The 27339-nt window shown below is 45.2% G+C and overlaps 1 protein-coding gene across 1 annotated transcript in view; it reads left to right on the top strand.

The window, feature by feature from the left end:
• GPC1 (glypican 1) overlaps positions 1-27339 on the top strand; it is a 192270-nt gene that overhangs the window by 81818 nt on the left and 83113 nt on the right. Inside the window, exon 2 of the mRNA XM_082767339.1 lies at positions 9849-10007. Coding sequence (XP_082623465.1) covers positions 9849-10007 — 159 coding nt within the window. The remainder of the gene's footprint in view (positions 1-9848; positions 10008-27339) is intronic.

Here is a 27339-nt window from a genome sequence, read left to right as displayed (position 1 = left end):
TAGTTGGAGATCCCAGCTACATTTACATTTTGGTCCCATTAACCACACAGAGACATGCACAGAAACCAGACATCAAAAAGAAGAGTTTCTCTGTTTCTTTTACTACTGCTGCTACAACCCCAGGAATACGAGAGGAATTGAAAAGTGGGAAAAACATTTTTAAATAGTTTAAAAATAAATAATCCAAGCTCTAGAATTTCTCCTGCCAGATTTCATCATAGACTAATTTCTTGCAGCTGAGCTGCAAACCTCCATGAAAATAGGGGTTTACAGTGGAAACACTGACTAACTATAGCTGTGCAGCACCATGAATAATGACGCTGTAATTACGCCTTGTAACTTCCCAAGACCTGGTTTCTATATAGTTTGTGAGCTTTTGCTGTGTGCTGGTTTGGGGAGCAAGGTTTTTTTAACTGTGGTTTGCTTCCTTTTGTTCGTATGATGTTGGCAGATACTTCTTGAAAAGCATTCCTCTGGAGGGAGCTGGGCAGACAGCTATGATTAAGTATGAAATGATTGGGTGAGCTGTTTGTCAAAGTTATAAATAGGATACCACACAAACCCGACACTAATCTCGCTGAAAGACAGATACTGGCAACATTTCTTAGTCATCTGTTCCTTGCACTCTGGGGAGAACAACTACACTTCCATTAAGTTTTCAAACAGAAGTTGCCTAAAATAAATTTCTCTGGTAAAATTTTAGGCATATGCGCTGTGAGCCACGTCGAGATCCAGCAGCGCTGTGGCATTTGAATGCTGAGCCAGGTTAAGCCTGGTCCCAAGTTACCACGTAGGGGTGAAAGGTGATGTTTGGCTGTTGTGGAAAGGGACTCTGCTCACAAAATAGTGGTGCTATGGCTAGAGCAGGGCCCTCGTCTCTTCATACCCTGGGATTAGTTTTAAGAGTAGCAACCACCTTTGGGTTTATAGCCAGCTTTCTGTAATCTGCTTGGCAGTTCGGCAGATCAGACGGAGGCATAAATAGAAGAACGAGGGCACGGGTTTCACTGACGTGCTTCTGCGAGCAGGGGTGAAAGGCAGCAGAATTCCTACCGATGCTGAGCTCTTGCGTGGTCGGAGGCTTCTGCGGCCCCCGGCCTTGATCACAGTACTCGTTCCTCTAACTTCTGCATCAGCTGCACGAGTCTGGTCCAACTGGAAGTCTGCAATTCATGTTCCCACAAGATGACCCCATACTTTCCATTTCCTTTCATGGTGGCTTAAATTGTAGGAAAGAGCTCTGCAGTCTTGCTGCCTGCCAAAACATTCGCAAAACAAAGCAAAGCAATAGCTAAGGGGAAATGGAGCGTTTCTGGAGCTGACAAAAGCTTTGAGTTGTAAAGGGAAAAAGCCCACTGCACCTAGAACTTGTCCCCCTCAATCCTGCACCTTCGTACATCCCTGCCAACACATAGAGCAAACAGTTTTGGAAGAGGTATAATCACTCCTCATTTACAGCATAAACCAACAAATTTGCATAGGGAAAGTCTCTTAAATTTCTGCAGAGATCTGAAAAGGGTAATCTTGAATTCGTGGCATTCAGACAATTCATTACGTGCATCTTTATACTTCCAAAATTAAGAATACGCATTTATAGAATTCAAGATTAATGACTGTCATTAAATGTAATTTCTTTAATTTTTAGGCATAGGCATTTTATTTTTGCAAACTCTTAAAATCAGATTCTGATCCAATAGCTTCATTTGTTTAATGACTATTTAAAGACCGAGCTTTTTTGTATGCTCACGAGTCATTTTCACTCTTACCAGCAGACAGAGCGGTTGGGTTTTTTAGTTGTGTTTATTTTCCCTTGGGAGATCTGTGCTGCTGGAAGAGAAGATCCTTCTTGGACATATGCATTCTCCTGCAGGGAAGGAATGAGCCAGCCCTGCAGCCCTGGTGATGCTGGGCAGGAGGGAGGCAGTGCCTGGTCCTCGCAGGGGCAGCCTTCTGTTGGGTGTCCTGTCCTGCCTTCATCCCCTCTGCTGGGTCTGTCCCATCGCAGCATCCTGTGGGGTGACAGAGGCTGAGAAATAGGGGGGTGCCTTGCAGGAGCTGGGTGCTTGGCACGTGCCTGAAGCCCAGGAAGGTGACTGTCATCTCTTTGCATCAGTATCTACTGCTTGAGGAGCTTTGCTTTGAGTAAAAGGAAATGGTCCCTAAGTGGTAGCTCCCATACAAGAGTCCAGATGTTCCTGTTTTTTCCACTGAAATGATTGGGACTGGCCACTGGCCACAAGCACTCATTGTTCTTCAGCAACAGTCCTGTAGGCTTGCTTTCTGCCTCTTTATCCCAAAGCGCAGTGTTACCATTTCCCTTGCAGGGTTTCAGCAAGGGGACTGGAGAAACCTTTCTTTTTGGACCAAACCCAAGTTGTGGATTGTATGAATAATTGTCTTGACGCAGTTGCTGCTACGTGTTTGTTTTTTGTTACTGAAGAATAAAGGAAAAGCTATCACCCTATCACCTCTTAAACCTCTTAGTGGGGACTGCATCTTTACTCTTAGTTTAGTACCAAGATTTCCTTTTCCAGACTGATGGAAAAAAGCTAGTAGAAATTTTTCTGAGAAGAAATTGAAAAAGATTGGTTAATGAATTGCTTTGCCCCTTATGTGCTAACATATTTACGTAGTTACAAATGAAACTGCATCCGATAAGAGTGACAGGTTTCCAGTTTGATCTTATTTTAGTTTGCAGCGAGCTGAGGATAAAAGGACTCTTTGTTTCAAGAAGAAGAAAAAAAATAAATGAAAACATCTGGCGAGAAGCTGATGTGCTCAGGACAACTTTGAAAGAGGTTGATAGTGATGGATTATGACACACAGCTTCAATACATCCCCACAAGTGTTATCTGAAGAGACAAGATAATTCTTCCCTTGTCTGAGGCTCTTTTTAAGGAGTTTTTTGCTTTTCAGAGAAAGGGAAAGAGCGTAACAGTCAGCTCCCTGTGCGTTCCTCCATGATCCTTGCAACTTTTCTAGCCTGAACTGAAGGCTTCTTCCAAGACTGATATATTTGGAGGGTGCTAATTGTAGACCATGACATGGCTCCCTTATGAAGCCTTTCATGTTGGATCACTTCTCCTGGAGCAGAGAATTGCTTGGCAGCTCCCTGCCAGTGGGTCCAGTGTCTGGGAGAGGATTTTGGGAGCACAAGGTCTCGGTGTGTTCAGGCAGCACTGTGTAATAGGGGTTACCTTGCTCGTGGTACATGCGGATTTGGCCTTAAAGCATTCCTTCATTCCTCCCTCAAACCACTGAAAAAGATATTTTCTACTGCAAATTATAAAGCGCTTCCTGCTTTGTCCTTAAACATAGGCTTGGATCACTGCACCCTGCACTGATTTCTGCTGCGTGTGCACAGCTTAGAGTCAGAGAGGAGTCAGGCCCCTGTGGCTAAGGGCACATCCAGACCCAATGAGAAACTGGGGGGGGGAAGTTGATGGGAAGGGGTATTCTGGAGTGGTGTGTTCATTTGGAATGGTGCTCCCAGAACCCAAAGGAGCAATGAGTGGGTAAAGTGCTTTCATGCAGAGCTTTTCACTAAGAATCAAGCCTGTTGTCAGCACTTGTGACATTTTCTCTGTTCCCTTCCTTTGGGCAGTTTGCCACAGAGACATACACAGATGACATTAGGATTGTCAGACTGTCATTTCTGAAGGCTCTCTTATCTACTCTGCACTTAATATTTTTCTAGGACACGAAGGTGGCTTTTTCTCCTCTGTTAATTAACTTTTTTTTGCCCATGTTTGCCTGCTTTATAAATTCCTCTGACATCAGGGTCTAGGATTAAACAAATTGATACCACACTTCCCATGTGTGAGCATGACACTGAGCTGACAGCTTGGAGTCTGAGCTATTTCAATACACGAGCAGAGCAAATAGGAGGAAATTCCCATCGAGCCCTACCTGCGCTCTCCCAGCTGGCTTGCCGAGAGCCAGGCTCCTGGTTTGGAGGGCTGTAGTCTGCAGGAGATGGGGCAGCCCCAAAGCCTCACACCCCTTTTTGGTCTTGTGCCCAGAGTATGCCAGTTGTGGTCTTTCTCAGAAATACCTGTGTCTCTTCCCCGTGTCGGGGTTTCGCTGTCTGGGTTTCACTGTAATGCAATTACAGGGCAGTGCTGCCCTGGGCCGGAGCCAAATCCACCCAGCAGCCAGATTAAGTTGTCTTATTTGGTTAACAGTGTTTTGATAGTTTATTAAATCTTGGTAGGAGTAAAAAGGGAAGGAGTGGAACAAGCAGATCTCACGGATTATCTGCCCTTGGATTTTCACTTTTGTTAGTATAATCCTGGTCTGAACGATGAGCTGTGTGAGCAAGCATTCAGTGTTTGCTGATGTCTCGTCTTAGACGTGTGCATTGCTTAAACAGAAGCAGCATATTCTCTAGCTCTTTTATTTTTTTTTTTTTTTCCAGTTTGCTGTTTTTATCACTGATGTGGAACATAGTGCTTGTTTTCTTTATCTGGAATGAAAACATTAGTTCATCTCAGATAGCACAAGCCATTTGATCAGCCATCAGATGGTAAGACATTATAAAAGCTGCTGACACAGGACAAATTCAGACCTGTGGTGTGCAGCTTGAAAAGACTCCATGCCTTTGTTGTCAGCCCTCTGAGAAACCCAGCTGCTCCCTCAGCAGCACCACAGAGAAACAGGGATGGGCTGTGATAGAGCCAAGTCCCCCCGCGTGGGGAGGTCGGCGTGGGCAAAGGAGGCAGGGCAGCACCTGCCTTGCCCCGTAGTCCTCAGCCCATGAGCCGTGCCACTGCTCCAAGGTGGCCTTGGGCTGGCTGAGGTTAACCCAAGTCCTGCTACGTGCTGAGGTCTGCGCGGGGTTCCTGCTGGCTACTGGAGAAGCAGACAGCTCCTCGCTGGCTCTCCTCTCCCCCAGTGATGAGCCAAAGCTGCCCCTCTCAGCATTGGCTCCCATATTCACTAACCTGTGTTCGTTGTCCTCCTGTTCCTTGACCAGCCCCTGCCAGCCACCATGTGCATCCTCGTTTGTGGGTATTGCACCTATAGGTTGGTGCATTTTGATCAAAGCTTGCAATTTTGCCACACAATACTTAATATTCAGGCCTGCTATGCCTCCCCTGGCGTTATGTGCAAAGCTAAGCCAAACGGGCCGATACTCTTAATACATAACCTGAAAATAGAAGATAGCACACTTTGCCAGCAGCTAACTGCAAATCAAAGAAGCTGGCCGCCCAGCGCTTAGCTGACACCAGCCTCTGCAATATGGGAAACCTCCTGAGTTGCCCTCCCCTTACCAGAGCAGCGTGGCTTTCAGTTCAGTCTGATGCCAGCAGTTCCTGCGAGAGACCGGCTGTGTCCCCCACCACCTTACACAGATGTTATGGGGCAATGGTGTTAGGAAGAGGCTTGCCAGCTGGTGCATCTGGAATGAAAAGTGCAGAGGGAGAAGACCACTGAGCCCTGTGCCTACCAGGGACAGCAGGAGAGGAGCGGAGCTCACCCTGTGCTCTCACTGCTTCCCTGGCTGCACCTAGTCCCAGGGCTGCGTCCTGGCTTCCCCATGCTGCGTGCAGGGGGGTCTCAGCAGTGTGGGATTAAAGCAAGCCTGGCTGTCTGAGACCTGCCCACCCTAAGGAGGGGGTTTGGGTGGGAGGTGCCAAGGGAGCTCTTGGGGGTCAGATTTGGATTAGGAGCATGAGACGAGTTTCTGGAGCAGTTTGGAAAATGAATGGGATGAGTGTTACAAATAGGTGGGAAGACTTGTGATGGATTTATCACAGCCTGAAATAAATTATTCTTCCCAGAGTTTAATTTTGTAATAATTTGCATTTAGATACTCTAACACATCCAAATAACCCCAAACCTTCTGCAAACACTGTGATGAATTCAGTCTCCTACGTCATGTAGGATAGAAATAGCACTGTTTACATGGCCGGAGGGAGCTGAGGGCTTTGTTATCAGCATTGCATGGTAAACTCATGGGTCTTCCCTTTTCCCCCCATGGGCTGGGGGCTGCAGTTGCCTTGGGGCCTGGGGAGAAGTGGGGTGGTGAACCCACTCCTTCTTGCCCATCCTGGCTCTTCTCGGGGGGCCCTGCACAAAGCACCCAGTTCTGTCCCTGAGGAGGGAGTGGTGAAGTGATTTAATAGTCAGCACTCTCAAACACAGTAATGAATTTGATAGACAAAATGATCTGTAAACCCAGCTGGCTGAGAGGGTATCTGAAGGACAATCCAAGCCCGTAACCAGGCAGTGTGATATTTTCTTGTCATCAGCCTCCTGTCTCTTCCTTTCCACTCCAGGGCAGTTAATCATAAGCAAGATATTTGTTTGATGCTGTTCTCATGCATGCTGTGCCCTGTCTCCATTTCCAGGAGACAGTACAGTCTGTGGGTTTCGTCCCCTCCCAGCTTCGGCAGCTTCTTGCCACGTCTGTGGGAGAGCCAGCTCTTCCAGCGGGCCACAGGCCACTTTCCGAACCGCACATTTTTGGCTGCTTAAGGTAGGGTAAGCTGATAGCTTTGTGAGGGAAAGCTGAGTATCCCAAAGTGCAGCTTCTTGTACTTACAGGTTCGTGTCTTAAATCCGGAGCGTGTAAGACAGCATGGAGCTGGTGCTACCTGAGCCACCCAAGATGTGCCGGGTGCCTCTGCCATGCTGCCCAGCGCAGCTACTCCTGTTCGAAGGCTGGGCAGAGAAGGCTGGTTTGGAGTTACAGGCTCTCATGGGACAGCATAATCCCCCTTGGACCTCATCAAGTTGGTCTGAGTCACAGGCAATATATCCGTCATCTTCAAGGGGATTTGGCCCAGCCTCTGTTGGCTGCCAGTTTGGCTTCTGTCATGCTCACTTGTTTTCTGCAAAGCTCTGCCCAGGCTGGGAGCATGCGCTATGAAGCAAGCAGTTCTCAGTGTGTCAGCTGCAGACAACGGGAAATTTCTGACACAGCAACAGAGGAAAGCACGCTGTGTCTTGCAGATTTACTCCTTGTAAAACACCTCTAACTTTCCATAGATATCTGCAGGTAATCTCCAGCCAAGTGAACCCAGAGGTATTTATAGCACAGCTTCGGCAGTGACATAATGGCAAGTTAGCAAACAAATGAACTTTGATATATAGGGAAAGCAAAAGTATGGCCTAGAGTATGTTTATTTTGAAGTCAATAAAAAAAAAAGTTGAAATAATAATAGTGAGTGTTTCCAGGGTGGGTCAGGTTAAAAAGTAAAGCAAGTGAAGCGTTCTCATAGTACTGTAAGACTGTTTTGTACACACCAAGGTTGAAATACAAAAACAAATCATGAAAACTTTGCTTCCCACTGATATAAAATGCTGTGGTGCTGAGTACCATATGAACGCCTGTAGAAAGCTAAAATAAATGTTGCATCAAAAGGAATTGAGACTGCTCTGAATTTAAGCATTTTGAAAAACTATATTCAGTTCCCAAAGCTGTGTAAAATGAGGCAATTTTAGTTACTTCTCTCTTTTTTTCCCCTTTTTTCCCCTCCAGTTCTTTGCTATCTGGTGGCTGCAGGTTATCTGATGCTCTGTTAAGGAAGGCTTGGAGCGATGCCACTTTGCGGAGACACACCCTGGGCTGGGAGCGTGGAGGTTTCTGTCTGGTCCTGTCATGTTTTAATTAGCACGCCTCAGACGTGTGCTGCTCCCCTTTGCCGGTGGGGAACTCGGGCGCAGCATGGGGCTCTTCCTCCCAGGACACCCTTCTCCTCCTCCTCTGGGACAGGCCCCACGGATGTTTTGTCCCCGTGTTTCATTTCTGGAGTCCAACGTTTGCTCTCCACGGCTTCAGACTTGGCAGCCACAGCTGTCTGGGTGCCCTGTCCCCCTGCCCAAACGGGCTGCAGCTTGAGGGAGAGGGGCAGGAGGCCCTGACAAGGCTGAGGCCTGCGTGCTGGCAGCGGGTCAGGAGAAAGGGGGCTCCCCAAGTGTTGGGTTTCCACCGCTTTATTTTGGCTTACCAAAACGTGGGGATTTATAAAGGGTGGGTGGTGGCCTAGGCTGACCCTGCGGGCTGTGGTGCTGCAGGGGCCATCAGCTCAGCAGGCCTTTCAGGCGGCCTGGCGCTGACGAGGCCTCGCTTTGTCCTCAGACGATAAGGGTGGCGTGGAAGGACGGGTACCACAGTAAAACAACTGGAAATAAAGCCTTGATCCTCATCAGGAATCCTGTGGAAGCAGAAAGCAGACAGAAGAGGCTGGGCAAAAAGAAAGTTTTTAATTTGCTGTGACAGGAAACAAAGCTGTGTCTTGTCAGAAAATTCCAGCTCCCTTTTCATGCCTGTCTGTTGCGTGTCAGCAGTCCTCACAACAACTTTCTCGTACAAATGCAGCTTGAGAGAAGTGAGCTCGGAAGTAAATTCCAGGAATCTGCTTTATGAAAGGAAACACATGAGAGAAAGTCTCGGCCGAATGTTATAACTTGAATTTCATTTGGTATGGGAAGCCTTGGGTGACATGGTGCTCGTAGTTGGCTCTGTTCTTATATCGGGTGATGGTGGTGCTTCTCCTGCTGCTCTGCACCTGCAGGGCTGGCAGCCAGCAGGGCCCGCTGCTCTCCTTAATTACATGATATCAACAAGGGTAGGACCCGTGCCCGATTTTAAAGACCCTTTAACTCGAGGCACCTGTTTGCTAAGGGCTCTGTGCTGGATATAGTTTGGGACTTTAATGGGAAACTGGAGGACTGTGCAGGTTCGGGATTTGAAGCTGTCAGTGCACACAAGATAAAACTTGATCTTAAATATATGTTTCAGCTCAGCTCTGACATTAAGACAGCAGTCCTGTAAAATTGCCAGCAAAATCACTGGCAATCGCAATCAAATTAGATTAAGCACATTAACTTCTTTGTAATTGGTTTATCTCCATGCGTGCTTGAAACAAGGGGGTTTTTATTCTTTAAAAAAATAACTGTGATGTTTGATTTCATTCAAATGAATTCTTACTGCTGGATAAGGAGAAATGTGGGGTGTATTTTCAGGTGGATTTGTCTTTGTTTGTAAGGACTTATAAGAACTTAGGCAATTATTTTCAAAATGATGCTGACTCTGCCCATGTAAATGTTTGCCTCTTCACAACAAAGAGGTTGTGGAGGGACAGGAGGAGCTCCCATACTGAAGAATTTTTTAATTTAACATCTGAGTCATTTTACCTTTCCTGTCCTTCTTCCATAGCAAGGGGTATATTCAATCAGTACTTGTCATAGCAACCTTTTTTCTTTTTTTTTTTTTTTTTGGTGCGGTTCTCTCTCTTTCTGGGAGATAAGATTTTTCATCAAAAAGAAAAAGAGTTAGTGGACAGATTTCCAAATGTGTGGATGGGAATTAGTCAACCAAGTTCTAGTGGCATTCAGCATACCTTTGTCTTTTGAAAACTTCTATTCTCATCTCTCTGGTTATGGAAATCCCTTCTCAGGATAGGGATAGTGTTTAGGGAGGTTGTTTTTTGTTTCATTCTGTGTTGTGTTTTTTTTGGCAAAGTAGTTTCAAACAGTTGCTCTAAGAGATGTGAAGTCTAACGAGGACAATTAATGTGTCATTTAATGAGAGACTTTTATGTCTTCTAGGCTCTGTCTAGGGCAGACAGAGAAGGAGTTACTTTTATTTCCCTTTTACTGGCCCAACACATGGATTTTATCTCCTTCACTTTTGCTTCCCTCACAGTCTCCAATGAGAGAACCTCTACCTGTTTTCAGACCAACTACTACAGTAATAAAGGATAGCTCAAACTAGTGGGTAGGCACGTAAGCAGCTCCAGGTTACCAGGGAGTTGGAAAGTTTTTATGCTGAGTTCAGCTGGGTTGAAGTCCTTCCCTTTCCAGAGCTGGCCATTCACCTGTGTATTTTCTCATTTAAGGGGAGCACCTGCGAATCTGCCCACAAGGCTATACCTGCTGCACCAGCGAGATGGAGGAAAACTTTGCAAACAAAAGCCGAAGTGAATTTGAAGCCATGATGAAAGAGGCCGGTCGCTCTGTGCAGACGATCCTAACGGCGCAGTACAGAAGCTTTGACAGTAAGTAACACCTGATCTGTTCACTTTCTGCTCAGAATCCAGTCACTGTGTAGCTTCCCAGGTGCTGTTAGAGCAAGGGGTTCATGTTCGATACTCATTCTTCTGCAACTTGTTCAATAGTTTGTGTAAAACGTTGGCCTTCAATAGCAATTGTACCTCAGGCTGTGTCTTTGCAAGGGCAAGTCATTTTGAGAACTCCACTTTGGTGAAGCCATGGCAGGAGGCTGGCTGGCACTCATACCAACAAAGTGTGTACCTTGGCACAGATGCAGCTTTTACAAGCATAGCATAATCAGGTCTTACCACAGCAGCATAACTTCAGAGGTAGTGATGTAAGACTTGGCACTGTGCCTTGAGCTGTATAATCTGAAGAATATGGTAAAGGTGACTGGATAGTCCTCAGCAGAGGGGTAGGATATAAGAAGGCATGGATTTTTCTTGTTCGTTCCATACAGATTGCAAATGAAAAGGAGGTAAGTTTGTGTTAGTTGCTTATAACTTTGAGCGTCCTACAAACATCCAGAAGTGGTGTACAGCAGTGAAGATCTTAGAGGTCATTGCGCTTTAGATATTGTGGACAAACATGCCCTCCTAATGTGCTAAGGATGGCTCTCTTACTTTTATTGTTCCCTGAAGAAAACCTTTTGCAGTGCACAGGAAGCCTCAGGGTCTGAAGGCCGCTGGAAGTAAATGGTTTATTGGCAAAATTGAGGTGACCTATGAATCAGAAACTGTATCTATTATCAGATTTTAAAGAAGGTCGGTCATTTAGAATCATGGTGGTCTTAACGTTATCAACAGTCGTCATATGGAGTTACTGTGAGAAGAATAGGAGTTGGAGAAAGAAGCTATAATAGCCAGAAAGGTGGAACTGGAAATTTCAAGCAGTACATAATAGATCTAAAGAAATAAACCTGACCTTCAGGGAGCTGATAACCAAGATTAAGTGCTTTTGCACTGAATAGAAAGAAAAGGCAATGCATCTCTGCAAAATGTATTGTGACTGTGTGGCCAGGGTTGACCACAGCAAAGGCATTCTTTTAAAAGCCCAAAATTAATTGATTTTCACCTGCATTAAAAAGCGATAGCCAAGACTTTCTAAAGAGCCTTACAATGCTGGTTGCTCAGGCTGGCACCTGAATGGGCCCTGATGTAGCTGTTGCTGCTGAGCACATTCACTGACCTCTGAAATCCAACCCCTCACGGAGATTAATGCAGAACATCCACCAGACCTCAGCACACTTTCCCTCTTCTGCCTGTTTTGGCAGATTTTGGCTGGTACATCTGGCCTTTACTTTTTGCCCCAGACACTCCAACATCCTTCTATCTGTATCACGTGAGTGTAAAACTTGGTGGAAAGCTTTGAGATCACGTTGCTGAGCAGAAATTAGCTAGTGAAGGACCAGTTTAATGTGAGTGCGATGGTTTGGTGGATTAATAATAACAGCAATAAAAATAATAGTATGCAAAAACAAGCTTATCGGGGGTGGGGGATGCTTATGTTGAGAAGCCAATTAAGACATGTGAGGGTTTTCTCTATTTTTTTTCTAGTATTTTACAAAAATATACATTAATTTTTGTGGTACGTAGCCAAGGGTTTGGGGTTTTCTTTGTTTTGTTTGTGTTTGTTTTTTTAAACATCGAACAATATATACGTTCAATAAGCTAAGTATTACTTCAGCAGACCATAATGCACTGATCACTGGTGCTCTGCAGTGGGAATAACCTCCATTGAGCCCTCAAGGCCAGGAAAACGTTTCCTGCTCCCATTATACCTTTTTCTGTTTAATAATTATCCTTGCAATCAATAGAGAGCTTATAATTTATGCAAGACAAGATTAAAAAAAAACAGTATTCATCATATTTTGTCTGCATTTCAAGCACAGGTTTGGCTATAATAAGCAGTTGTTTGGGTTTTGGATTTTTTTGTAGCTATTGTATAGATGGTTTAAAATTAAGGTAGTTCTGGTGATGTGGCAGTGCAATCATACCAGCTGCTGAAACACTGCAGTAGAAACCACCCAATTTCTAAATTAACTTTACACTTACTAAGACTTCTTGCAGGTAGCGCTATTTAAAGCTGTTGAATAGAAAATCATAGAATCATAGAATATCCTGAGTTGGAAGGGACCCTTAAGGATCATCAAGTCCAACTCTTGACACCGCACAGGTCTACCCAAAAGTTCAGACCATGTGCCTAAGTTCACAGTCCAATCTCTTCTTAAATTCAGACAGGCTCGGTGCAGTGACCACTTCCCTGGGGAGCCTGTTCCAAAATCTTTTTAATGTCACAAGATCTAGTTTTTCTGCCACTGGATGCCTGGTTTTGTTGGATTTTCTTATCAGAGGTTTCTGTGGTTACTTGAATAACAGAGACCTTTCGTTGCCTTTGTTTTGCACATAGCCCTTCATCTGGCAATAATGTGATATTGCTTTCTCACAGGTGCTTGTCTGTTGTATTCTGGAAGGGTTTTTCCTTTCCACTTTCCCCATGTCTGTGTTTGCCCTGCAGGGGAGAGTGCAGCTTTTGAGGTTGCAGAGATATCGATGCACGGCTTGTCTTTATACTCGCAATTTGGTTTGGCTGCAGGAGGACATAGCAGAGGGCTCCACAGGCTGGGGATGTCCAACCCTCCCTCAAAGTATTTGCAGCCTGGAGGTCAGATTATTCATATGTTCTCCACTAGCAGGTGTGGCACATTGAACTTTAGGCCTGGAGCTCTCTTCTTCAGATTCATCACAGCAAATCTTGATTTTGTAATCTCACTGCTGATCGTGGCAATAGTCCCTACTTGCAAATTGCCCTGAAGCTCCAGCTAGAAAATAGCAAGGCTACAGCAATCTGCTTCTGAAGTAGTATTCCCCATGCTGCTGTTCAACACTTTGCATTGGAGAATAATTCATCCTGCAGGTGGTGATCTGCAAAGCTTAAGTTATCAGAGGGCCTCTTTTCTGAGCCATGTTTTTCTCCCATCACAAGGAATTATAGAATCTGTAGTTCTGGTCTCACTGGCTGCTTTGGGGACAAACACTTTGTGGCCAAGAGTGGATTGTCCTTTTCCTTATACAAAGTACTTGTAGGGAAAATATATATATGAAATACGGATGACATATGATAGGTAGAGACGTATATAAAACTGATGTATGTGGAAGAGGATCCCATGGTTTGACTGCTCTCCCTGCATAGCAGAGGACACATGGCTTCTGGGATGCCCTTCCCGAGGATCTGCCAGGGCTAAATTTAAAGTTTAACAGCCTACTGTACAGCGTATCTCCTTTCCAGAGCATTTGTTGTTTTGCTTTAGTTTAGTTAGCAGGATGTGGGGGCATCAGATTTGAGCTCTGCTTACGGTCATTGCCTTGCTGTTAACCTTTTTGGTTGAAAAGCTGGTGTTTTGCTCCACAACCGATCGTTTTTAATTAATAAAAACCACACACACACACACACACAGAAACACAGACCACAAATGATGAGAGCATATGCTTTTGTTAAAAAAGTGCTAGGGCAAACAGAGATCCGAGTAGTGGTACTTCATTAGCAGGATTATGTGCACGGCTGCTTTGTTAATTGTGATGTCCCAGGTCTCCTGCTCAGGCAAGGAGCAGCCCATGCGACTGGAGGCTGCTAGGTGGGTTTTAGGAAGAGTTTATTTGTCTGGAAAACTGTACATAGCCCAGACCTTGAAAGCAAGCTGTGAATAATACAGGTGATAACAGTATTGGGAGTCTTGGCGGGAGCTGGGATGGTCTCTGTTGAGAATGGTACCAAATACTGTTTTAAAGATGCTACCAGCATTAGAAATACTTCTGAGATTTTAACTGCAGAATGTGTTTGTTTTAAAACTGGTATCATCTCAGTGGATTGGAAACTTTCAGTACATAATATTATAAAATGAGATACTTTGACAAGGAACTTTGCTCAAGTAGATGATTTCAAGAAACGGATGAGAGCTGCATGTTGCCCCCTCTGCCGGCTAGAGAAGAGGAGCTAGCCCCTGAAGTGCTTTGACTTCATGAATTGTGCCAGGAGAGGGTTATAAACACTGGGCAGGCTGTGGGGATCTCCCTTGGGAAAATTAATGTTTTTTCTGGCGTATCACACAGCTGTATGTCAGCGTTACACAAAGCCATGGGAGTTTTGAACTCCCATTTCTCAGTGAAACTTGTGCCTCTGTAAGCAGTTAGAAATCAGCATGAGAGACCCCTGCACCGCAGGAAGGGCTGGAGGAGTGATGACTGATGACACGGCACTGGGTGCAGGAGGTCACGATGCGAGTGCAGCCTGAAAGCCCCTATCTGCTGGGACAGCCCCACAGGCTGGGGTGGCAGAAACAGAGCAGGAGCAAGTGGCACTTGGGGTGACAGCGAGGGGCTGTGAGCAGCAAGGCACAGGGCTGTTTTTCTGGTCTTCGTGAAAGCTCACTTGTCATGAGTCTAATCCATGCCTGTCTCTCTCTCCTCTCCCTTTTCCTCCATTTAAGTAACTTTTTAACTGTATTACAATATTGTGCCAATCTTTCCTTCCCAATCATTTGGTACGCTTAGCAAGCACTCCCTGTGTGGCTGCTGACCTTTAGCTGTGAGCCAGCAAATCTGTCCTTTCAGAATTGTTTCCTTTTTTTAGGAAGTATCAACAGGCTGGATCAAAAATCTCTGCTTTTATTCCACATTGCACAGTCTAAAAACTATTTGTAGCTCTTGCAATTCTACGATTTTTAAGCTGTAGCAATCAACTGCAAATTAAAATTTATGCATTTTATAGGTAGCTGCCCATTGGAAAGCTGGTGTCATGTGAAAGCTTTCATAACTTCAACGGGTGGTAGCTGGAAATCGCATATGTTGGAACACAGACTGTACAGATAATTAACATTATTTGAGAGTTAGTTTTAGACAGTTACATATTTCTTGTGAAAATGAATCGTTGTTTTAAATGTTACAAGGTGGGGAACATCCTAGAAGCTGTTACACACTGATGGTAAAATTTTAGAGATTTCTTAAGGCTTCTGTTTTAAAGTTCAAGCAAATACGGCTTTGTCAGAGGAACTGACTTACTTGACCAGCAGTGTGTAGGGTTTCGGTCCCTAAAAGGCAGTCTGGGGCTGCTCCCTTGAGCCAGGCGTTTGGGTGTGGACTGTAAATGTATTGCTTTTGACCCAGAAGCCCCTAATTAGCTGGGGACGCTTTTTTTTTTTTTTTTTTTTTTTTTTTTTTGGTGGCAATTCCCCATGCCAGGGCTCTGCCCCTGTGGTTTGGGTGTGTGGGCTCAGCTCTGCAGGAGAGAGCCGATGTCTGGGATGTCCCCGGGCAGACGGGAGGTGGCAGTGGGTCCCAGCTCTCCAGGTGGCTCAAGGATGGAGGAACAAATAGGGGGGCCCTTGGAGGCCTCCTTAGGAGGAAGGCGGCAGGCGCTTGCATTTGCTCCCTCCCTTGTTTCCCCTCAAGGAGCCACCTTAAGGAAACCCCGGCATCCCAGCATGAGGTGGGATTTATGCTAGTCCCTGCAATCGTGCTCTGCAGCAAGAAGATGCTTTCATGTGTGGTGCTGAGCCTCTTGGTTGGTATTTATGGTTTCCTGGAATGGGGTGCGGCGTCTATCAAGGTGCATTCCTGGGCTCGGCAAGATTACTCCTGACAGGTAGCTGCCTCAGGGAGGCAAACGCTTAGGCTCACCTGTAACAGCTCCAGCACCTGGAGTTTTCTCTCCCCTTACAGCCACTTCTCTTCACATTTAATCTGCAAGTCTGTTGTGTGCTGCAGGGTATCTCGCGACGTACGTGCAGCACTTTTCTGAACAGATGGCATAGGCACAATATTCTCCTTAATAAAAACAAAACAAACAAATAAATAAGGCACTGGCACTGGGACAGGGGCACTGAATCGGGCTGCCTTCTGCAACGGCTTGCACACCCCAAAAAGATGAGCTACTTCATCCCTGCAGAAGTTGGATTAAGAGAAAAGGTAGATCAGGCATCTCAGTTTCAACAGCTGTCACCGCGTTTGTCACACACACACAAGAAGCGCCTACGAGTGCTCAGAAAACATGGAAATGTGCATCTGCTTGAGGACATGAAAGAAATCACCTGCTCTTCTGAGATACCGAACGCCGCAGGCATATTTTGCAAGAAATTAGTGATGACCACATAATCATTTGAGAAAAATGTCTGGGCAGAGTTTATTTTACCGTTCACGAGTCTCTGAAAACCTGTGATTTCCCACTGTCAGCAGTCCATCGGCCAGGCGTTTATGACGAACGCTGGGTGCTGCCCTCTGTGGCTGAGGCAGCATTGCACAGAGGCTTCAGTCAGATGGCCCAATGGAGGGCAGCGCGGTGAAGCAGGAGGTGAACAGCTGAGGTTTTTCTGCATGGCTCAGCAGAGGAGCCTGTTTCTTGAACCAGTTTACACTCAGCCATATTCCAATTAGTTGACTAATTTCTACATGAAGTGGTTCCCCCCTTTTGGCTCTCTGCTGTTCCATCTTTCTCATAAGAGGAAAATACTGGACTTTCCTGGTCTGCTGCTACTGCAAAGACTTGGAGGTGTTCTGAATCTGCTCGTGAGCTGGTAATTCCCCCACAGCTTGGCATGAATCAAGTCTCTCTTCTTGGTCAGGTGCTGTGGTAATTTGGGAGCATCGAGGGCTGCAGAGGCAAGGTGCTGTCCCAGCACAGCGATCAGCACACACGATAAGCTTGAAAACACGATACTGAAGTATGTGGCGTGTCCTGACATAGGAGGTTGTGCTATTTTATGTGCTTTGAGATAGCTGTTCTCATGTGAGATGATAGAAGCACTTTGTTCTTTCTAACCAGAAATGCTCGCAGCAAACTGTTGATTCTGCTTTATTAGTTATTGCCATTGAAGAAGCACATCCGTTCAGCCAAGAAGCTTCTTGTTACTGTAATGCACCTCAGGGCATCCTGTCTGTCTGAGACTCTATGGTCCAAAGCCTTTGTTTAAAAAAATAAAAAAAAAAATCAAACGGGTTTGGGTGAGTGGACTGTGGAGAAAGTGATGCATTGTGCAGTAGGTTTGTGCTAGAGGAGAGAACAGAGCCTGGGTCCCCAGAAGTCCCTCTCGTCCATAAAAAGCAGTGATCCTCTTCTTGCAAGAGAGCAGAACACTTCCAGTCATCCCAACTCTTACGGGGGTTTATCAGATTTCCATACATTCATTCTCAGCACCTCCCACCTAAGAAAAAATAGGTACTTTTTCTGAATGCTCCTTTAGTTGTTGTTATGTGTGGGTTATTCACAAGGCCCCTTCCAAAGTGTATGTAATGCTCAAAGTCATGCGAGAGGTCTGCAAACAACCTGTAGAAATGGGTGCAGGGAAGGAACAGAGTTTTTTGGCATGTGGAACCCTCTGGGATTAGGGAGTGGGGCTGATTTTTAGAGATTAGCATGAGTAACAGCAGTGCAAGCAGGAGCTTGAAGGTGCTTTGTGCCTACAAAAGCTTCCAAGAAATGATTTATCTATAAGGAGAATCAAAGGTAATCCCTTTTTGGGGTAGAAAGAAGCAGGATAGCTTCACTGACAAGAATTTCACCTTTATATCTGCCATGGCTGCTTACAAATGCTTCCCTTCTCCCCTCCTTTCCTGTTCTCATTTAATTTCCTCCCTTCAGACCAACACAGCCTCTCAGATTTAAGAGCACAGCTAACATGCCGTAATGTGTGCAGAGCTTTTTCCAGTGCCTCACTTCCCTTAGTTCCTATAGCTCTGGCTGTGTCAGGGTGTTTTGATTCCATTGCTTGTATTTTCTGAAATTAGACAGGTTAGTGAGGGAAAAATAATTTTTTACAGTTTGTGGCGGATTTGGCCAAGACACCAGTGAGCTGGGTTTGTTCTGCCACTAAGAGAAATGGGAATCAGCTGACCCAGCTTTCAAAGAACCTGAATCCACCTAACTGGAGTTGCAGATTCCTCAGGTGCAAGCTATGTAAATCTGATAATTCGGTTGTGAGCCTGTAAGGGTCTCTCTTTAGTACTTCTCCCTCTGATCCACTGCTCTCCCAGCGGGAGCTGTCCTTGCAGAAAGCCTCTCCATGCTGCTCAGCAGTGATCCCTGCTGATCGAGGGGTAACATCAGCACGTGCTGTGCCTGGAGATTGGCTTGGAGGCAGCTTGTGCAAGAGCCCTGGCTAGAAGACAGTGAGAGCACTCACTAGCAGGCAAAAGAAATAAGGACACTTTCTTCTTTTTTTCCTCTGAAACGCATCTTCATTAATTATCTAGCTTTATTTTTGCATGTAATGCTGGAAATACTGTCTCTGCTTGCCATAGCTACATCTCCAAGAGGGATACATACATTTCAGTGCTGATTGCTACACCTGCTGCTTAAAACAACAGGCATAATCTCTTTCCCAGGCTCAACCTGTAAAAGCTGCCAAATGATGGTCTGAAACAAACCTAAACAAAATAGGAAAAATGATCATAAAGAGAATGAAATTGCTTGGATTTTCATTCTTCCTCCAAGCTGCATGGCGGTGGTAAAATAAAGAAAACCCAACTCCCCAACACTCCCCAGAATCCTGAGGCAGCTGCAAGCTGTGGATCAGACTGTTGGTTGGCTCATCAAGGCTCTGGGAAATAATGTTTGTTACAGTTTAAGCTCAGTATAAGGTCTGGATTCAGCTGTTAATACACTGGAGATAATTGCGCGGCTTCCTGCAGCCCCAGCAGTACAGCGATTCACTTGTGAAATGCAACCTCTGTTTTAATGCTGCTAAAAAGGAATAAATTGGTCCTTGAGGACTAATGAATGCCAATGAAAGTGTTGTGCGGCGGCATGTAGTAAACTTGTCCCAGGGGAAATGGCTGGAAGAGCGCGGGATTTCGGCTCGCTTCAGGTGTGGTGGGACCATGCCCGGAGCCTGCCCCCCTGGTCAGTTGAAGCAGGGCCACCCCTAGCCCCACGTGGCTCAGCCTCTGTCCTGGGGGGCTCTTGAGATGAGGGACACGGGGCCATGGGAGCAGCAATGGGGCTGGGGGTGAGGGTTTGCCAGCATGCATGTGCAAGGGCACCTGGGGTAAGGGTGGCTGCCAGCAGGGTTGGGGTGAGGAGGGAGCACTGGGGTGCCCCCTCGAGCTACCCAGACCTTCAGATGGGACCTCTGAGCTTACAGGCAGTGATAGCCAAAAGCTGTTTCCCTCAAGCTGGGAGCAAATCTGTCTGAGCAAGCGGGGACAAAGGAAGAAGGCATCAGCTTGGACAGGGTTTTTTTTGAGTTGAGAAGTACGTTTCCACTCGAGGCATGTGTGTTTGCACATATGCGTGTGTATGCATACATCCTCCCCTCCCTCAGGCAGAAATATCCAAGAATAATATATAGCAACACTTTGTTGGCTCTGTGCTGTATTTGTGACATTTGAGGGCAGAAGTAGAGCATCCTGTTTGTCTTGGTTCGCCGTAAATTGAGGACTTGTTTGGGTCTTCACCAATTTAGCTCCTTACAATTAAGAACAGCAGAGAGGTGGCATTCCTCCTCCTCCAACCCTCACTGTGTCAATGACAGCAAGTACCCGGCAGCACATCGATGGCATCAAATGCAGGTAACACAGAAGGCTCTGCCCACGAGGGACACAACCAGCACATTAAACTCTGGGCACGTGTTTGCTGAAGCTCAGAAAAATCATGGCTAAATCAAACCTAAATGTTGTCCATCTTGAGGAGCTCTTTGAAAGGAGTGTGATCTTGTTTCTGCAGGACTTGGCATTCTCTGCTGTTGGTGTCAGTTGGAGTGGGGTTTAGCCAGGGTGGAGAGGACATGTTTGAGCTGACCTGGGCAGCTTTCCCCCAGTCTCCTCGCCCCATTGGGCTCATGGTGAAGCCCCACCTGGTGGCGTGTTTGCCTTTCTGGTAGTGCCAAACCTGTCACATCAGGTCACGGGGCTGCTCTGCAGTGCAGCTTGTGTTTGATCATGTCTGCTGTATGAAACAGATCAGAAACTCAAAATATTTTCATGTTTACGTAGTCCATCCTGAAAAATCTAGAAGGCAAAAGACTAAAACTGAGATAGATTTCTTGTGCAGTCTCAGTTTGTACCTCCCTCGCTGGTACCAATACTCTATGATATTCACTCTTTAATGATGTGATCCTAGACTTTTTTTTTTTTTTCTGCAGGCCTCTGGCCTCTTGCAGGGCATGTGATAGATGATGCCTGCTGAATCATCATCATTTATTGTGTAGCATGGTGCATTATTTACTGTACAGCAGCCAAATCTTGCACTCGGTACATAATTATTAATTTCCTCATAGGCTAATTAAGGATTGTATCATAATGCATACACATCAGGGAGCTGAATTAAGGGTTCAGGACCTACTCGAATTTTTTCATTTCCCTAAGTGTCTCCACACTTAGCTTGGTTTGCAATTATAAGGTGAGACTTTTCCCTTGCAGAGGTGATGTAGAGCCCTGCTTTCAGCCCAGAGGCTCTGGTTTGTGGCAGCAGCGACCAGCTGGGGCTGAACCACCGCAGCAGCCCCTGCCCAGGGCTGGGGAGGCTGCATCATCAAAAAGCAAAGGCAGCTATCAGGTACTGTTGTAACACACCAACTCTTTCACCTTTTCACAGCCTTAACATGTTTTGTTGTTTTTTTCCCCAAAAAAATCAGCCTAGTGCAGATCTCCCACATGGATGATCTGGGTAAAATGGGTAACTCAAGTTCGCTGTTGGTTGTATAATGACGGCAGCAGAGTAGTCAGGGGGCTTTTCAGTCTGCCTGTCAGAAGTCTGCACCAAGTATGATGACTTAAGTGAAATCTTTAAAGATCTCTTTATTTGATTGCCCCCTTGTTGCTGTTGTCTAAAAGAGAGAAAACCATATATTTAGATAGGAAAAGCTTTGGAGAGGGAGTGATTTTATTTTATTTTATTCTATGTTCTTTCGGTGTTTGGCACAGTGGTGTAGAGAGCTTCCAGCCTATAAAAATTATAATAAATGTTCATTGCCAGTGAAATTTTATTTTTGTACTTCAGACATCACAGGTAAACTGATAGAGACTCAAACTGCTACCAAAAAATAGCTTTTCTTTGTAGTTCCCTTTAAACTCTGATAAGCATTTCTGCTAGAGAATGAACAAGTGGTTTTTTTTTTGTTGTTGTTGTTGTTTTTTTTTGCATTTTTAAAGTTAATGCCCCAAAAGTCTTCAGTTGATTAGCAGAGGTCTTGTGTAGGATGGCTGTTTCATTACCCAGAGTTTAAGTGAGCTATAAATATATTTTATGTCCTTGTACAAGTTCAGAGCACCATGAAATATAATTAAAAGATTCTGAGCACATTGAGCATAGGAACAACATAGGAAATAAATGTTTGACCTCTCTTACCTTTGGTCACCAGTAAGCAATTGCTCTCCATGCTTCCTGCCTACATTACTTACTGTTTTGGCTTAAATGCAAGAGGAAGCTGCCTACTGAGAGTGCTGAATGAATGTTCACAATTCAGTACTTCTTCCGTCTGTATTTTTTTTCTTCTCTAGAAGGTGCAGTGGAAAATGCCAAGCTATTAAGAAGCTAACAATTACCTTTAATTATGCGGGACACCTTCAGTAATGAACAAGAGAAAGATTTGGAGTCTGTTGTTGTTTCCTTTTATTTCTGAAAACAAAACAAAAAAATGCTAATCAAGAAATTTTGTACAGCTGAAGCAGAGTGTGTCTGAAGGAGTTCTCTTTTATTTCTGGCCAAGGAAAGCACCGTGCATGTATCACACCGTGGTAGGATCCACCTGCAGATTTACATCCCTGAAGGTGCAGTGGGAAGCTGGCTCACCAACCGGCCCTTCCTGTGAAGTGTTTTGGCACTGGACAAGTCAGTGTAACTGGGTTAGGACACGGCCTGATGATTTTCAGGTTTGCACTAGGGAATAAAGTTGTGACGGACAAAATCATTCTGAAAGAAACCCAGAAAATTAAATACACAGCAGCAAAAATAAAATACTGTCTCTCAGGACCAAAGAAAATGGAACAAACCCTTGTCTGCTGTGTGTAAGGCAGAGGAGAGAAACTATTGGTCAGCTGAGCTAAAGAAAAGGAGTTTACAGGATCTGATTGCCTGGTATTTGGCTCTGTAGTTACTGAGCTCAGGGAGCGTGCCTGTAGGGCTTGCGGAGCTCTCCATGCTCTGCCTGCTGCTATATGGTTTTCTCAGACCTCCTCTGGGCTGTTCCTCGCCCCCGCTGTGCTGCCAGCAGGACTGCTGCACAGCCTCAACGTCTGGGGGCTCGGGGGGATTCCAGTCAGCATTGGTGGTGCTCCAGAAAGAGCCGACAGCACGCGTGGCAGCAGCTCCTGCTGGAGGTGCTGGCAGCCAGGCTCGGTGGGCACTTGCCTCGAGGGTCCCCAGAGGGAAGGGAGGAGGCAGCCAGCTCGAAACACTTGCAGTAAACCCGCTCTCGCTGCCCAGCTGCCTTGGGAGCATGCCCAGGTGGGTGAGGGTGCAATGTGAGCCATCCTGAGAAATCATCCCATCGAACTGGCTGCTGAGCAAGCAGCAACAGCAGAAATACGGTGGTGGGGATAAACGCCTTTATTACACCAGAGGGAAGCATTGTGGCGAGGATTACTGCAGGAAGGTTATGGGTACGGCCATTAAGTGGTTGTAGTGCCAGGGGGCAGTGATCCCTGGAGCCGCTGACCTTGCCTCAGCACGGGTGCTGGTGGGGTGCAGGGGTAGGGAGGATGCCTCGCATCCTGGCTGTGTGGCACGGCCAGGCACCTCCATCAGGGGAGCTCAGACTTCTCCCCACAGCAGGCAGAAATGTGCACCACCAAAAAAAAGGCTATAGAGGCAAACTGGGCAGGCGTCCCAACAATTCTCTCTCTGCTCTTTGTTCCGATCCGAGTAGATACACTGCTAGTGCCACGGCCCTTCTGACGGGGTGTGAAGCCTCCCTTCTGCTGAAGTAAACGGGACACACAGCAAGGATCTGATCCAGAGGTTGTGGGAATTGCTGGAGGGGTGCTTCCTTGTGGGCACGGCGTGGGTGAGGTGAAAAATCACCTTGAGGTTTGCGTGTGAAGAAGTTAGAAAGGCTGAGTTTTAACAGGGAGTCCCTCCTGGGCATCAGGGCTGAGGATTTTGTGGCTTCGCAGGCGTTTACAGATCAGGAGGATTCTGTGGAAGGTGACTGTTCTCAGAAGATGAGGGTAGCTTAACGCCAGGAGAATACATAAATAACCTGTAGCCAGTAACACCTGCACACTCTTGATTCCAGCTTTTTAGAGGCAAAATCCTGAGCACACAGGAGGAAGACATTGGCAGACAGAAATCAGGAGGAAATAGCGTGATGAGCAGTAGTCATGTTGGGACATCGGTGGGGCTGGGGTATGTAGGCAAAGAAAGAAAAGAGATGTTTTGCAGACATAAAAAGCACATTAAAATGAGTTAGGAGAGAGATACAGAACTCTGTCAGCATAGTTTAGGTTTGGTCTTTTTCCATTTATAAAAAAAAAAAAGATTAATTTTCTTTAAAAGGATTGAAAGATTTGGAATCTGTGCTGTCAGAAAGCTTGCAGCTCTCTGTTAAGCAGCATACTTTAAAAGGACGGGCATTTTTGATAACGGACGGTATCAGTGCAAACCACAAACCACAGTACGGATAAAACGCTTCCCTGCCAGACTGGAGTGATGGGTCGCAGTGTGTTGACTGAGCACTTTCATCACTGTAATTGGACTGTTTGATATTTGTTGTGCTCTGCACCAAAGCTTCCCAAGCAACCCAGGAAGCAAGCAGCCACCAACAGCACATTTAAATCTTTTCAGGCCTTTCCTGCAGTCAGAGCCCTGCAGTAAATCGTGCTAATTATTTCACTAGAGTTTTGTCCTCTTTGTATGTAAACCCAGACATTTATCTGTAGAGTCGCAGATTTAGGGTATTTCATAGCAGTGTTAAACTAGAAATAAAGCGCGTTTGCTCTCCAGAGATTCGCAATGAACTGAAACAATCTGGAACCTAAAATCAAATGTTGGGAACTCTTTTTCTCCTGATAATAGAAATTTGCTCTGTTAAGCTAAGCTGATAAAATACCTCCATTTCAGATTGCTGCAAACAGGCAATTCAGGCAAGGAAGCAGTCACTCTTTGAACTCCTATTAGGAATAAAATTACTTTGCAGTGCTGTCAAATTAGCAAAACTAATATCCAAGGAATAATTTGTAATTATTTACAAGCATTGAAGTTCTGTTGTACAGGAGCTGTGTTCATGTTCTGAGGGACCAATATTGTGAACATACTAGCAAGTTAATGTTTGAGACAAAGCGGACAGTGCAAGTCCAAACAACCCATATAATCCCTTATAGGCAAGCTCCAATCTTCATCCTGCATACCCTCAACGCTCATGCAAATGTCAGAGTTGTGTTCATAGCTGAATACAACCTCCCCTGTTTGTTATATCCTAGAGTATCTCAAGTTCATAAATAAATAAATAAATCACCTTACAATATTAAGCCAATTTTCACATGTGCACAAGCTAATAAAATATTTATCTTAGTCTGGAAATAGATTATTTTTTTTCTCAACTCCCACTTTAGGGAATTTAAGTGGTCAATTTCCAGACAAAATTATGTGGCTTTTAAGTAACAGGCATCCAAGACAGTCTGTTTTTCAAATGTTGAAAAGGCATTGAAAGTATTCAGGTAGTTAGCTTTGATGATTTAATACTTGGCTTAATTTAAATCCTGGGAAGACTGAACTAACTCATGTATCTGAAGAGGCAGTCACTTAGTGGAAGTGGAAAATCCCATCTCTTCTTCATCCAAAGGTGCATGCCTGCGGCAATTAAGACGGAACAGTAATTTGGGGTTACTCTAGGCTCCTTGGTGACCATGCAGGAACAAATCACATCTTGCTCTGGTTACAGTAAGTAAAAATATTCCACCCATGTTGTCCAGAGGAACACCTAGCCCCTGCAGGTGTCTTTCTGTCAGCAGGCTTGCGGTGCTCTGCCTGAGCTGAGAGGTGCACAGCAGCTGCGTGCGTGAAGCACAGCTTTGAGACTGATCGCTTTGTGTCTTTTGGCAGACCATGTGCCGTTACCTCGTGGCAGGCTGGCTCCCTGTTTGCTTTTGGGAAGGCTGACGTTCGAAATAGATGCCTGTGTTTGTAAGCAGGGTATGTTTAGACGAATTCCCAAGTGCGGAGGACAGCAGCTACGCTGCTCCTGTTGTTCCCCGGGTGGGTGGCCGGCCTGTTTTGTACATCTGTTGCTCAGAATTGGGCAGAGAACTGGTAGAGCCCTGTAGGGAAGATGGAAATTTCCTTTCTAAGGCATTTGTGCCTGAAAGGGTGCGTGCGTGCAGGTGCTGTGTGCCTGGGCACACTCCGCTTCGGAGAAGCCGCTTCTCCGGTGCTTCTGCAGAACAAAGCAAAGTGCAAAGGGCAAGAAAAGTCCATTTGCTGCTCTGTGGAAAAAGAAATCAGGAGTGTTGAGCTAAATAAGAGATTAGTTAGAGTTATTTGTGGGACTCTTATGCAGAGCCTTTGGGGAGAAAACTGAGCTGAAGTAAAGCAGAGTGTGTCAAGAGAGTTGTATCCAGTGTGCCAGCAGTTGAAAGCTATTAACGGAGAGATGTGCGGGCAGAAGAGAATGACATGATTTTTACCTTATCTAATTTCTTCATCCTTTAGCAATGTGAGACTGGATCAAAAGGTCCAGAACTGAGCCCCCCAGCCACAGTCATGAGACTCTCAAGAGTTCCCTGCTTCATTTAAGATGTCCTTTGTGGTTTTAGGGACGCAGTGGAGGCTCAGAGCTAGAAAAGCCATGGGGCAGCTAATCCCATTTATCTCAGTGGCAGGCCCCTAAATATCTCTGATGTTCTGAGCCAGAGACTCTAATAGGACTTTCCCAGCTCCCACAGGTATTATGAAGACAGATAGACTAAAAAAGTGCACACATCCTTTAGTAACAAGAGCCATATAAGTATCTCAGATGTACTTAATTATGCATGGAAGGAGTGGGATACAGGAAGGATAACATTATGTGTTAAAAATAGAGAATAGCTCTTTTAAAAAGGAACAGCTGAGAAATAAGCAATAGCCAGGAGAAATCATCTGAAGTGTTTTTTCAGACATGCCTCTGCCTCATTTTTCGTGTACCTTATTTCTCTGTGTTCCAAAATAAAGTGACTGTTTCCTTTCAGAAGGCCCAGTAACTGGAAATCAGGCTGAAAACATGACTGTACAGAATGAGGGAGAACCTAAAGGACATCATCATAACTCTGTGAGGTAATTTCCAGAGCTTGATGGTCCTACGTTTGTAAATGTTCAGCTTACAAAGCTGTTCACTTACAGCTTTCTGTGACTGTCTGGGTTATAGGATCCTTACCACACAGAAATATCTGTTCGTCTCTGCCTAATTTCAGAGGTGTGTAACAGAGCTCAGGTACTCACCGGTGTCATTTTGGGTGCTCTGCACTCCCACCAAAAGCAATGGGTGTTCAAAGGGAGGCTCAGGACGGCCCAGGACGGGCACAGTAATTACAACTAAAAGACATTTCCTAAAGCTTTGAAGTGCTTGCAGTGACGGTACTTGTAAATGGATTTCACTCAACATAAGCACGCTGGGAAGATGAAACTAAATCTCTAGGAAGTAAAGCTTTTTTATATTCTTCACATTTTAAGGATATTTTGGGTTAAAAGGCTGTCAAACTTATGCATTAGGAAGGAAACTATATGCAGTCAGGCCTCTTTATGCACTAGTGCTTCATGGGGCATTTTTCTGTCTTGCTTCCATATACTCTGAGGAAATAATAAAACGAAGACAATGAATTTAGCATTAATTCTGGAAACAAAACCGAGGCAATTTTAATATTTTCATTTACATCCACTTTTGTTAGCTGTTCAGCCTGCAGTAAATTGTATGCAATTCTATCTCGCTATAGCCTTATCAAGTGGAGTTGTATGCAAAGATTTGCAAAGCATCCACAGCACAGGCTATATAGACTTTTTTTTTTTTAATTTAAATAGATGCAGAAATCAAGCCACAGTGAGCGTGTCAAAAAATAGTCCTTGAAATATTTCCTCTTCCAGCTCAGAAAGTAATAACATTTCTACTGCAGCTAAGCCCAAGCCCGGCAAATAGTTTTCTGTCATTAAAATAAGCATTTCCCAATGCTATTTCCTTCCTGTCACACTGAGTATTAGGCTATAATTCTCCCCACTGCTGTTTTTCCTTGTGAGCAGGTGTAGGGGTCTAGACAGGCTGTAGTTTTGCAGGCACACTCTTAGTTTATGTCCCCGAAGTATATAGGTCTGATCTATAGAGTCCAGCAGGTGTTTGGTGGAGGTATCTCCTTTGCTATTTGTTTGAGGTTACATATCCTACTC

This window comes from Aythya marila (assembly GCF_965140915.1).
Source record: "Aythya marila genome assembly, chromosome: 9".
NCBI lineage: Eukaryota > Metazoa > Chordata > Aves > Anseriformes > Anatidae > Aythya > Aythya marila.
Note: the sequence above shows the minus strand (reverse complement) of the source record. Positions and strands in the feature narration are given on the sequence as shown.